This window comes from Lobosporangium transversale, assembly GCF_002105155.1.
Source record: "Lobosporangium transversale strain NRRL 3116 chromosome Unknown BCR41scaffold_4, whole genome shotgun sequence".
NCBI classification, from domain to species: Eukaryota; Fungi; Mortierellomycota; class Mortierellomycetes; order Mortierellales; family Mortierellaceae; genus Lobosporangium; species Lobosporangium transversale.
Window position 1 is genome coordinate 930,994 of NW_019028982.1, and position 12,199 is coordinate 943,192.

The following is a 12,199-nucleotide window of genomic DNA, read 5'->3' on the forward strand; positions in this document are numbered from 1 at the left end:
TATTTTTTTGGTTTTTTTCTTTGGTTTTTTTTTTTCTTTTTCTTTTCTTTGGATTTTTTTTTTTTTTTTTTTTTTGGTTTCTTTTTTTTCTTTGGATTTTTCTTTTTTTTTTTGATTTAGTTTTTTTTTTTTTTTTTTTTGAGGCATTTGTTTCTGGAGGCGTTTGTTTTTTGCCTGGATGGACTGTTCGACCTTTCTTTGGTTTAGTCCTTTTGCTGGTGGCGCCGAGCTTTCGTTACCAGTGCCTTCCAGACCACACAATGAGAAGTGGCCTGGTCGCTATGATTTGGTGTTGTTCGTGAAGCCTTGGCCATCATACCCGAGATGGGATGGGCTGGCTATTTGGCCGCGGAGAAGGCCGTCGTTCGACTGCGGTAGACTATGAGGCCGTTTAGAGCGTGGCTATTTAGAGCGTGGCCATCTGGAGCGTAGCCAGTTGAATACGGCTTTTCGTTGGAGTGCAGCCGTTCGAGTATGGGCGCCTGAGTGTGGCAACCCGGCTGTGCGTTATGAAGCCCTAGTTGCTTTAGCCAGCTTCATGTCGTTGCAGTCTAATCGTGGAATGAAAAGAGAGACACAAGCAGAAAAAGAATAATCAGAACAAGGACAGTGAAGCACAGAGTGACAGTGTTGAGAACTTCAGTAAGAGTGATTGTTTAGGGAGTGTTGCTTACCTTTTTGTCTTGGTTGAGGAGGCCGATGGTCGAGGAGACCGAGGAGAAAGAGAAGAGAAAAGAAGAAAAAAGAAGAGAGTCAAAATTAGTCCTTTTTATATTGGTTTCTTATTATTATTATTTACGTTCGCGCAAGAAGAGGAGAAGGGCCGAGGAGTGATTGGTGTTCAAAAGCGCGCTGTACTAAGTACCTTGCTTGCTGTACGCTCAAGAGCGACCAATAAAAGATAAGCAACAATTTAAAAAGATAAACAACAATATAAAAAGATAAAAAATAAATAAATATACGTGTCTTTGATGTCATCTGTCATATTTCATATGATAAAGAAGAGACTCTCACGATTGAAAGTGGGAATAATGCTCTGTCCTCAAGACTCATAAGGAAAACCTGTCTATAAACAACCAGAGCATGAACTGTATTGCTCTCGAGCTTGTTTACTCTTATTGATAAAGGAGATTATCTTCTTTATCCTCTTCTTCTATTTCCTTTCTTCACTCCTAACAAGAGATGGGATAGACTGTCGTTGGACCTGTACTTTGGCAGCTTGCCGTTTTTCCAGAGTGTGGTGGAAAATAACACATGACATTCGTAAGAATACCTCTGCGCCTTTTTTTTTTTTTTATTTTTTTTTTTTATTTTCATGCAATACAATGTAGAATACATTAAGATTTGAAGGTGAAACAAAGTATCAACGTTTATATATCGACCAGTAAAAAGCACACGATCGTATCGAGGAAATGACGTGTCGTATCTCTTTGGCTCTTTGAAAAGGAAAATAAGGAAAAGAAAAAAAGGAAAAAAGTCTGTTTGAACAAAAACTGCCGCAGCACAGTTCCCACGACAATGCATCCTATTCTTTGTTAAGGATGAAGAGAAAGAATGGGAGAAGAGAGTCAAATAGCAAACTCTACTGATAGTACCTGATGAACCCCATTGCTAAAGAAAAAAAGGTACTCGAGCTTAATGCTGGCGAAAAATGGGAGTATGCGAGTGTTGATAAGCTTGTGCTCTGAATCCTGTCCTTTTACTTTAGTCGCGTCACATCGCTCACTGTTTTCCTTTCTCTCTTTGTTGCACACCATACAAAGAGAGCATTGTGGCTCGTGCTCTTGTTGTTGTATGTATATATGACCCTGCATATCTTTGAGGATGGTTATCCCTCCACCTGTAAGAGTTTTCTCTTTCTCCACCTTGCGAGCATATGAAAATTGACGGATGATATCACAAGCGCGCAGATTACCCATTTCAATTCCCGCTACGCCGCTTTCTTTTTTATTTTATTTTATTTTATTTTAATATATTTTATTTATTTTAATATATTTTATTTATTTTAATATATTTTATTTATTTTAATATATAGCCCGTTTCATTTGGTCGCGATACCTTATATTTTTTGAATACTTTCGAGTGTATTGGCAGCCAATTAGCTCGCTTGTTACGAGTATTGTTGCAAGTCCGTCACGTAGTGAGATGCCACCAGAACAATTCAATCATCGTTTTTAGATTAAAAATATAAGGTATCGTGACCAAATAAAATTGGCGATATTTTATTTATTTTAATATATTTTATTTATTTTAATATATTTTATTTTATTTTAATATATTTTATTTTATTTTATTTTATTTTATTTTTTTGCTTAACTCAGTGACCGCTCTCTGTACACAGCTCAGCCGAGAGATGACCCACACAGGACGCATCCGAGTCCAAGGCTGCGATTTCAAAGACAGTGAGGAGGAAAATGTCTTTATCCTCTTCCTACCACTGTACTTACGCTCACCCATATCACTCACAGCAAACAACAGGTACTTGGTTATGATGGGAAACTATCAAGTGCAAACATTTTATTTTCCTCAATCTTTGTGGATTGAACATAGCTCTAAGGAGTTGGCAGAAAAGAGCTATCCCTTCTCAAACAAGCTTGAAGACTCATTTGCGCGCGGAGCTTTGGATCCAATGATGACTTATTTCTCCCCAGGGGATGACTAGGCTTTTGCGCTTGATTGGGCTAACCGATCCTCGCTGGAGTACGGCGTATGGCAAGGGGATCCGCTGAAGCCAGATGTGACGATTCGAAAGTACATTTTTGAGACGGCTTATGCTGAGACCAAGTCGTCTAAGGACAAGCGAAGCCTACATTTATTTCTCGAAGACCAATGGAGCCTAATGAGGTTTGCCAAGGACACGATTGACGAGAACCTACGTGATGAACGGGTTGTGATGGAGATCCCTTGTCTGCAAGTGTTTGGTAAGTCTATGTGACTTATGTGGCAATAACGCGCCACACACCTTGACGAGATAAATTTTCGATATGAGGTTCTAGAACAAATCAATGCCATCTTATAGATAGATATGTAGTTACCCGCTACAGGTTCCTCTACCAGGGAATGAATAAATACCTCCATGGGTGTGGGCCCACATCTAATTCTTACTTACTTTTTCTACTGCTCACGATCTATCTACAAAATATATTTCAGTCTCGTTATCGCCGTCAGAGGTCATGATTTGAGTGGTCGTGGACATGTTCAGCCCGTTGGCATTGCCAAAGACCCCAGGAAGGCATAACAGCTCTGATTCTTTCTCGAAATAAGCCATCATATTCAGCCTTACTTTGAAGCTTTTGACCGTTATGGCAATTTCTTTGACTACTTTGTATATGTGGGGCGTTAGGCAAGTTAGTAAACAGATGACTAAAGGGATAAGAGGCACTGCGTGAACAAAGTGCTTTGCGAACGAGCATTGTCTACGGTACCATATCCGTATAAATATTAAATAAAACCCTGCTAATCCGACTTGCACCTACCTTTCGAGCTAATAGGGTGGTGCGGGTGGGACATACGTCCATGGCACCTATGACAATGTGAATAGGCCATCCTTCGTAGACCATTCAATAGAAAAAAGAGGTGAGTGGAAAGACAGAAAGTGCTGTATGTGGAAACTTATGCTTGAATGAGTAAAAGGAAGGAAAAGTCTATCTGGTGGAATGGAGACTTTGACTGAAACTGATCAAAGTGATTGAAGCTGATTAAAAAAAAAAAAAAAAAAACTCCATATACATATATTTATCATCATTCCCGTAGTAAACTCAGGTTACAGTATGGGAGATTTAGAATACGAACCGAAGCTCTATCAGCCTGCCTCGTTCAGCATCGGCTAAAGCAGAAATTGTCTAGTTGAAGGGGCGGAGATGGCTGGTTATTAATTGAATAAACGAAAGTTGTGTAACAGAATCATCGAAGAGAAAGGTTGGCACATTTTACTGCTCTGGCAACTAGCACTCCTACTATTGATTCCCCTGCTGTTGTTGTTTGTAATAGCTTAGAGAGACAAAGATTATTAAAACAAACCTTTTCAGGCTTAAGACTATATATATTAAAACAAGCCTTTTCAGGCTTAAGACTAAATATTGTCACATTGTTACTCTTTGAACTCTCTTGTTGTTTTGAATCCGGACATAAAAAGTGAAGATGTCGATGGTGTTTGCAGGATTGCCACTGCCGCTATTGCTGTTGCTGTTTTTGTTTCTGTTTTAAGTTTAGAGCTAGAATCCTTAGTTGCATAATGCTTCATACACGTACTTTCTCTTTTGGATGTTCCCTGCTCACGAAGTCTGGGCTTTGCGCTGACCAAAGCTGTGGAGTGCTTTACTGCATCAGTCTAGATAACGCGGTCAGGTTGTGAAGCAATGGATTTAACCGATGTCGATGGTAATAAGGCTGTTTGATGTTGTATCGTGAGAAGAATGTATATGGGCAGCAGTTGTGCCATTTCAATCCGATTTTGCAGTTGCCTCGTTATCTTTTGCCTGGGGCATAGAGTATGGTTCAGATTCCCATATTGATTCCCATATTGATTCCAATCTAGCTACTGGACCACGTATAAACTTTCTGTGAATTCGGTTAGGATTGCGGCTGTTATAATTGACTGACTGCATCCACGACGAGGACGATGACCAATCATTAGCTGTATGGGCATTTGACAACAGTGTTGGGGCTGCAGTTGTTATACTTGAATGACCGCGTCCACGACGAGGACGACGACGCGCCATTAGCTGTGTTGGCATTTAACGACGGTGGGACCATTCGGGTATAGCTTTCCATAATATTTCTAGCACGGAAGGCACTTGATCCAGAAGTAAAGGTTGTCAAGGCTTTAGTGGCAGCATCTTTGACGTCACTGTTATTGCCACCAATACTGTTGCTGATTAGGTTCGGTTGGGTCTTTTTGACAGTAACATGACGAGGAACAGGTCCTGAGGTGGCAACGGAGTGTGATACCATAATAATTGACGATGAGGTAGTCGCCATTGCTGCTATAGTTAAATCTATGATCGTACTTGCCGTGCTATACTGCTTGTCTTCTATTTTTCTTTGTCTTTGTTTCTTTTTATATCGTCGTTTCTTTGACAGCTGAGTGTTATGCTGAGTAAGAGGGTCAGAGGGCTCTTTGCGTTTCCTGATGGAATGTGGCGCCATAGTAGCTGGTGATGAGATAGCTGTTATTGTTGTTGTAATTAATGCTGTACTTGAGCTTGCCATGCTGCACTGGTTACTTTCTATTTCTTCTTGCCCTTGTTTCTTTTCATATCATCGTTTCTTTGGCAGCTGAGTGTCATGCTGGATAGGAGGGTTAGAGAGTTCTTTTCGTTTTGTGATGAAATGCATTTTTCTTTCTGGATAAGCAATGGGGAACTCAGTTGGAAAATAAAAAAGTGAAGGTATACTATTGCGATTAGCAATCATTTACATGGGTTATTACAATGGCTAATTTTTTACCTCTGGACCAACCGATTTGCGATTTCAAAGTATTGACTAAATAACGAATACATATTCAGCATCTTACTCTTTTGCGCCTTCTAGGGAGTTTATTCAAAAATAAAATAAAATAAAATAAAATAAAATAAAATAAAATAAAATATATTAAAATAAATAAAATATATTAAAATAAATAAAATATATTAAAATAAATAAAATATATTAAAATAAATAAAATATATTAAAATAAATAAAATATATTAAAATAAAATAAAATAAAATAAAAAAGAAAGCGGCGTAGCGGGAATTGAAATGGGTAATCTGCGCGCTTGTGATATCATCCGTCAATTTTCATATGCTCGCAAGGTGGAGAAAGAGAAAACTCTTACAGGTGGAGGGATAACCATCCTCAAAGATATGCAGGGTCATATATACATACAACAACAAGAGCACGAGCCACAATGCTCTCTTTGTATGGTGTGCAACAAAGAGAGAAAGGAAAACAGTGAGCGATGTGACGCGACTAAAGTAAAAGGACAGGATTCAGAGCACAAGCTTATCAACACTCGCATACTCCCATTTTTCGCCAGCATTAAGCTCGAGTACCTTTTTTTCTTTAGCAATGGGGTTCATCAGGTACTATCAGTAGAGTTTGCTATTTGACTCTCTTCTCCCATTCTTTCTCTTCATCCTTAACAAAGAATAGGATGCATTGTCGTGGGAACTGTGCTGCGGCAGTTTTTGTTCAAACAGACTTTTTTCCTTTTTTTCTTTTCCTTATTTTCCTTTTCAAAGAGCCAAAGAGATACGACACGTCATTTCCTCGATACGATCGTGTGCTTTTTACTGGTCGATATATAAACGTTGATACTTTGTTTCACCTTCAAATCTTAATGTATTCTACATTGTATTGCATGAAAATAAAAAAAAAAAATAAAAAAAAAAAAAAGGCGCAGAGGTATTCTTACGAATGTCATGTGTTATTTTCCACCACACTCTGGAAAAACGGCAAGCTGCCAAAGTACAGGTCCAACGACAGTCTATCCCATCTCTTGTTAGGAGTGAAGAAAGGAAATAGAAGAAGAGGATAAAGAAGATAATCTCCTTTATCAATAAGAGTAAACAAGCTCGAGAGCAATACAGTTCATGCTCTGGTTGTTTATAGACAGGTTTTCCTTATGAGTCTTGAGGACAGAGCATTATTCCCACTTTCAATCGTGAGAGTCTCTTCTTTATCATATGAAATATGACAGATGACATCAAAGACACGTATATTTATTTATTTTTTATCTTTTTATATTGTTGTTTATCTTTTTAAATTGTTGCTTATCTTTTATTGGTCGCTCTTGAGCGTACAGCAAGCAAGGTACTTAGTACAGCGCGCTTTTGAACACCAATCACTCCTCGGCCCTTCTCCTCTTCTTGCGCGAACGTAAATAATAATAATAAGAAACCAATATAAAAAGGACTAATTTTGACTCTCTTCTTTTTTCTTCTTTTCTCTTCTCTTTCTCCTCGGTCTCCTCGACCATCGGCCTCCTCAACCAAGACAAAAAGGTAAGCAACACTCCCTAAACAATCACTCTTACTGAAGTTCTCAACACTGTCACTCTGTGCTTCACTGTCCTTGTTCTGATTATTCTTTTTCTGCTTGTGTCTCTCTTTTCATTCCACGATTAGACTGCAACGACATGAAGCTGGCTAAAGCAACTAGGGCTTCATAACGCACAGCCGGGTTGCCACACTCAGGCGCCCATACTCGAACGGCTGCACTCCAACGAAAAGCCGTATTCAACTGGCTACGCTCCAGATGGCCACGCTCTAAATAGCCACGCTCTAAACGGCCTCATAGTCTACCGCAGTCGAACGACGGCCTTCTCCGCGGCCAAATAGCCAGCCCATCCCATCTCGGGTATGATGGCCAAGGCTTCACGAACAACACCAAATCATAGCGACCAGGCCACTTCTCATTGTGTGGTCTGGAAGGCACTGGTAACGAAAGCTCGGCGCCACCAGCAAAAGGACTAAACCAAAGAAAGGTCGAACAGTCCATCCAGGCAAAAAACAAACGCCTCCAGAAACAAATGCCTCAAAAAAAAAAAAAAAAAAAAACTAAATCAAAAAAAAAAAAGAAAAATCCAAAGAAAAAAAAGAAACCAAAAAAAAAAAAAAAAAAAAAAATCCAAAGAAAAGAAAAAGAAAAAAAAAAACCAAAGAAAAAAACCAAAAAAATAAACCAAAAAAATAAACCAAAAAAACCAAAGAAAAAAAAAATAACCCAAAGAAAAAACACAATTAAAAAAAAATTAACCAAAGAAAAAAAAACCAAAAAAAAAGACTCAATAAAAGCCCAAAAAAAGAAAAGTAAAAAAAAAGATCTCATATCAGAAAGAAGAAAAAAGAAAAAAAGAAAAAAGAAAAAAGAAAAAAAAAAGCCAATAAAAAACATAAGAAAGCCAAAAAAAAAAAAAAAAAAAAAAAAAAAAACTCTTACTAACACAACACAAAGCACTCTTTAACATAGCAACAATGCACATCCAAGGTGCAACAACCAATGCATATCTAAGGTAGGTCCGAACGGGCATGAGCCTGAGCTGGTTCTTTAACGAGCCTTGCGATGGCGGAGCCCTTCGGTCCAGAATGGGAAAGGGAATGGGGATGGGGATGGGAATGGGTTAATAAATGTGTGTGTGTGCGGGCGTTTGCAAGGCCATGGGGCCTGACCAACGGAGTACGATATGCCAGACCACCTCCACGTGGTGTGCTCCGGACAACATCTTGGAGAGTCTTTTCGATGGTGACAAAGAAAAGCGCTTTCCAAGGTGGCTAAGAGTCTGGCTTCTTGTAGCTTAGGATAGTAACCAGGTAAGCTAGATAGCTAGATAGCAAGCAATCTCTTAATAAAAAAGGATTAAAAAAATAAAAAACAAAACAACTGCAGTGAAGTGGTTCCTCTACAAGTGCATTCTCTAATGAGTAAGAACCTGTCAGACAGACATCCGCTATGCTCTACCAGTATTGTAGCCAACATCATTGAGTAGCATGCTTTTGAGCGATGATGCTCAAAGACAACAGTGTAAGCTTATTAAGGTACAAACATTTTTCTGGTTGTCCTCCAAAAGGTATCCGGCTCAGAAAAAAGTCTAGGAGACTTGATTCATGACTGAGCCCAGGATTTTTCACATGAGATCGCATTGTTATTATGGGATGACTTTGGGATATGAATGTCCAAAATTACAGTTTTTATTTATGTGAAGAGTCCGAGTCCTTCTGTACTCGATTCCTTTGCGTCGATTTGTTTCTGCTTCAACTTGATCTTTGCAGAACCACCGCCGAATTTGACATGCAGCTTATCATACTTCATCTTGTCTTGTGGTGAGACACTCGGCGAGACTTTGGTGAATGCGGTGTCAAAATCCGCCCTAGAGACCATGATTTGAGTCGACAATAGCTCGGCCACTGTGTTGTCCTCACCAATCAAGGCATCTTTGCCCATCATTGATGTGTTGGTAGAGTCTCCTACCGTGGTTTGTTGCCTGCGCTGATCGTCTAGCTTCTCACCGGCCTTACCCATGGCATTCAGCTTTTTCAATGTTGTTCTCAAAGCCGACATACCTGCCTCTCGAACTAATGAAGCCAAGTCTGCACCCGAAAAGTTTTCACAACGCTCATCAGATGCTACCATTTGAAGTTGCACATCAGAGGCTAAAGGCGTCTTTCGAGCCAATGTTTGCAGAATGTCGAGACGCTCTTCCATTGTTGGAAGCTGAACATATAGTAATTTGTCAAGACGCCCAGGACGAAGCATGGCAGGATCGATGATATCTGGTCGATTTGTTGCAGCAATTACGTAGACTGCTGATCGATTTTCCATACCATCCAGCTCCGTCAATAATGTGTTGACAACACGAGCAGAGGCTTCGGACTACAGTGAAGAAAAAACTTGTGTCAATGTTATGAATGACAATTTCTAGCAAATCGACTATTTTTTTTTTTTTTTTTTTTTTTTTTTACCTGAGAATCATCGCGCTTTGAACAAAGTGCGTCCAACTCGTCGAAAAAGATGACGCAGGGGGCAGATGCGCGAGCACGCGCAAAAACTTGTCGTACACCTCGTTCACTCTCACCTACATACTTGTTCAATAATTCGGGCCCTTTGACAGATATGAAATTTGTTCTAGATTCACTCGCTACAGCCTTCGCCAATAACGTCTTGCCGCATCCAGGAGGACCCCATAACAAGACACCAGCAGGGGTCTGGATGCCTACGGAAGCAAACAAAGCAGGGTATTTAATAGGTTCAACTACAGCCATGCGTAGTTCATCACGGACGTATTGTAGGGCTCCGATCTTGTCCCATGAGACATCAGGAACTGTAGCAAAGCCTTCACGTTTCGCGGATGGTTGAACCTTGGTCAGCGCAACTAAGAAATCCTCGTTAGTAATCACAAGTGGCTCGAGTTGCTCTGGAGTCAAGGGTTCCGGGTGTGATTGAAGAAAAGCGCTGATTGAATGTACAGGTTTGTGATGGCTATTATAGGGTTGCTTCTGGATTGTTGCTTTTGTAGTAGTTATAGTCGTGAATGTATTACTATCACTCGCTTGCGGTGCTGCTTCTCTTTTGAAACCATCAACTTGCATTTCATTTGTTGTACTAGACACTACCTCCGTCGATGTCTGTTGATCCATATCCATCATTTCTAATTCATCAGTGACATTTTCCAATACCTCGACCTCGGCAATTTTATCGACATTACCAATCTCCTGAAAAATACGCTTCAGAGCAACAACACCTGCTGCAGACGTCAATGCATTCAAATCAGCTCCCACATATCCTGGTGTAAGCTTGGCTAGCTCCTTGAAATCAAAATCTCCAGCTAATTTTAGTTTCGAAGACATGACACGAAGGATCCTAGCATGTTTAAAAAGGAAATTGATAAGCAAGCCTCCTGTTGGCTTTTACAAAAAGAGGAGTTTTTTTTTTTTTTTTTTGACCCTTTCGACTTATTTTCTTAGTTTGTAACATACTGCTCACGGGCATCTTGATCAGGAACTCCGATATTGATCTCTAAATCGAATCGGCCAGCACGTCGAAGAGCTGGATCCAACGAGTCTGGTCTATTAGTTGCGCCAATAATCATCACAGGCTTTCCATTAGTATTTTCCAGATTCAGGTCTAATGAGCCAAAAAGATATACATCTAATTAGAACTGGCCAATGGACATGCCTCTCAAGAAAAAAACAAAAAAAAAAAATTCTTGTCTTACCATCCATGCAAGTAAGTAGTTGTGCAACGATGCGACGCTCCATCTCTCTCTGTGCAGTCTCTCGTTTGGGTGTAATAGCGTCGATTTCATCGATAAACATCAAACAAGGTGCTAGCTCCTTGGCTTCTTCAAAGACTTCACGAATCTTTTTTTCAGATTCTCCTGACATTCCTGAGACAACTGAAGGGGCAGATATGGTGATAAAAGGCACTCCCAAACTTCCTGCGATCGCGTTTGCCATCATCGTTTTGCCTGTTCCTGGAGGTCCATGCAGCAAAATGCCTCGTGGAGGCTTGACCCCCATATGTGCATAGACTTCAGGATGTGCTAGGGGCATCATCACATACTCCTTGACTTTCTCAATAAAATGATCCACCCCTCCCAAGTCCTCGAGACGAACTTTGGGCGGAGCATGCTCAGCCCCCCCACGATTAGTACCCTCTGAATTTCCTGCCGATGCTCTGTACCGTTTGTTTCCTGGAGATTCTGAATGGGTGTTTGAGGAGGATTTGGGGCGCTTTTTTGAAATAGGTTTATTATTGCCTCCTGACATTGCGACCTCAGCTGCAACGTGAGCGAGTGCTGTCGGAGTCGCATCGACCGCCAAGGGGTCTAATGAATAAGTCGGTTGTTGTTGCGGTTGTTGTTGATGGTGTTGTTGTGGTACTAGATCTGTCAGAATTTTAGGTGTTTCTGTCCCATCAAGAAGAGGAGTTCCAGGCTCTGAAACCGAGGGCGAAGCAACTGTTGACGGGGCTGTAGAAGCAGGTGCAGATATGCTACAGTTATTTTGAGGGAGTTTCCACCGAGATGTGATGCTTTTGTTCATGCTATTGGTATTCTTGATCTCCATCATCACAACAGGTGACCCATCTGCTGTAGGAGGATACTCCTCTTCATCATCAGAGTCGTCCTCAGTATTGTCATAGTTCTCAGCCCCTAAAGTCATCCTGTATCTTTCCGATTGAATAATATCCAGAGCTGAGATAAAAGCAAATGGAGTCCGTAATTAATGGATTTATTCTTGATCGTTTACTTATTTTTTTTCCCCTTCCTTCTACCTCCTTTGATGATAATTGGAGCGGATTTTCTCTTTTCTAACCCATTATGATGTTTTGTTTCACGAACCTCGATCGACGGACTGAGCCAAGAGATCTTTCTTTGTGCGAGCATGTTCTCTCTTCTCTTTGAGTCGGTTCGTGAGTTCAATTGAGCTGATATCTGGGTTTTGTTCCTGCATCTTCATGATGGGCTCAATGATGCTATTGACAATGGAATTGCCAATGCGGCCCACCTTCTTGTTGCTCTTCCCCATGGTGTCGGGTTTTGTTTTTGTTTTTTTTTTTTTTTTTTTTTTTTTGCGGGAATGAATAAAGAGGGAGACAAATAATGAATGACAAAAAAAAAAAAAGTTGGTAGTCACAAAAAAGTAAACAAGCTACTCGTGATCCATAAAATAATCGCACAGACCAACAACATGGTCAACAGGTGTGCTGTGCTCCTGC

The 12,199-nt window shown here is 40.3% G+C and overlaps 3 protein-coding genes across 3 annotated transcripts; 1 reads left to right on the plus strand and 2 right to left on the minus strand.

Annotated features, from left to right (window-relative positions):
• Positions 1 to 2,353: 2,353 nt before the first annotated feature.
• Positions 2,354 to 3,238, plus strand: BCR41DRAFT_392774 (hypothetical protein; the record flags this gene model as incomplete). Its single annotated transcript, XM_022028500.1, has 4 exons — positions 2,354 to 2,506; positions 2,663 to 2,921; positions 3,020 to 3,044; positions 3,151 to 3,238. 4 exons carry the CDS (start codon positions 2,354 to 2,356, stop codon positions 3,236 to 3,238), a joined length of 525 nt encoding a protein of 174 aa, XP_021885171.1.
• A 1,394-nt stretch (positions 3,239 to 4,632) lies between these two features.
• Positions 4,633 to 5,211, minus strand: BCR41DRAFT_392775 (hypothetical protein; the record flags this gene model as incomplete). The annotated part of the gene is made up of 1 exon (XM_022028501.1): positions 4,633 to 5,211. One exon carries the CDS (start codon positions 5,209 to 5,211, stop codon positions 4,633 to 4,635), a length of 579 nt encoding a protein of 192 aa, XP_021885172.1.
• A 3,463-nt stretch (positions 5,212 to 8,674) lies between these two features.
• Positions 8,675 to 11,523, minus strand: BCR41DRAFT_376695 (P-loop containing nucleoside triphosphate hydrolase protein; the record flags this gene model as incomplete). Its single annotated transcript, XM_022027062.1, has 4 exons — positions 8,675 to 9,352; positions 9,442 to 10,339; positions 10,456 to 10,603; positions 10,695 to 11,523. 4 exons carry the CDS (start codon positions 11,521 to 11,523, stop codon positions 8,675 to 8,677), a joined length of 2,553 nt encoding a protein of 850 aa, XP_021885173.1.
• Positions 11,524 to 12,199: the final 676 nt, after the last annotated feature.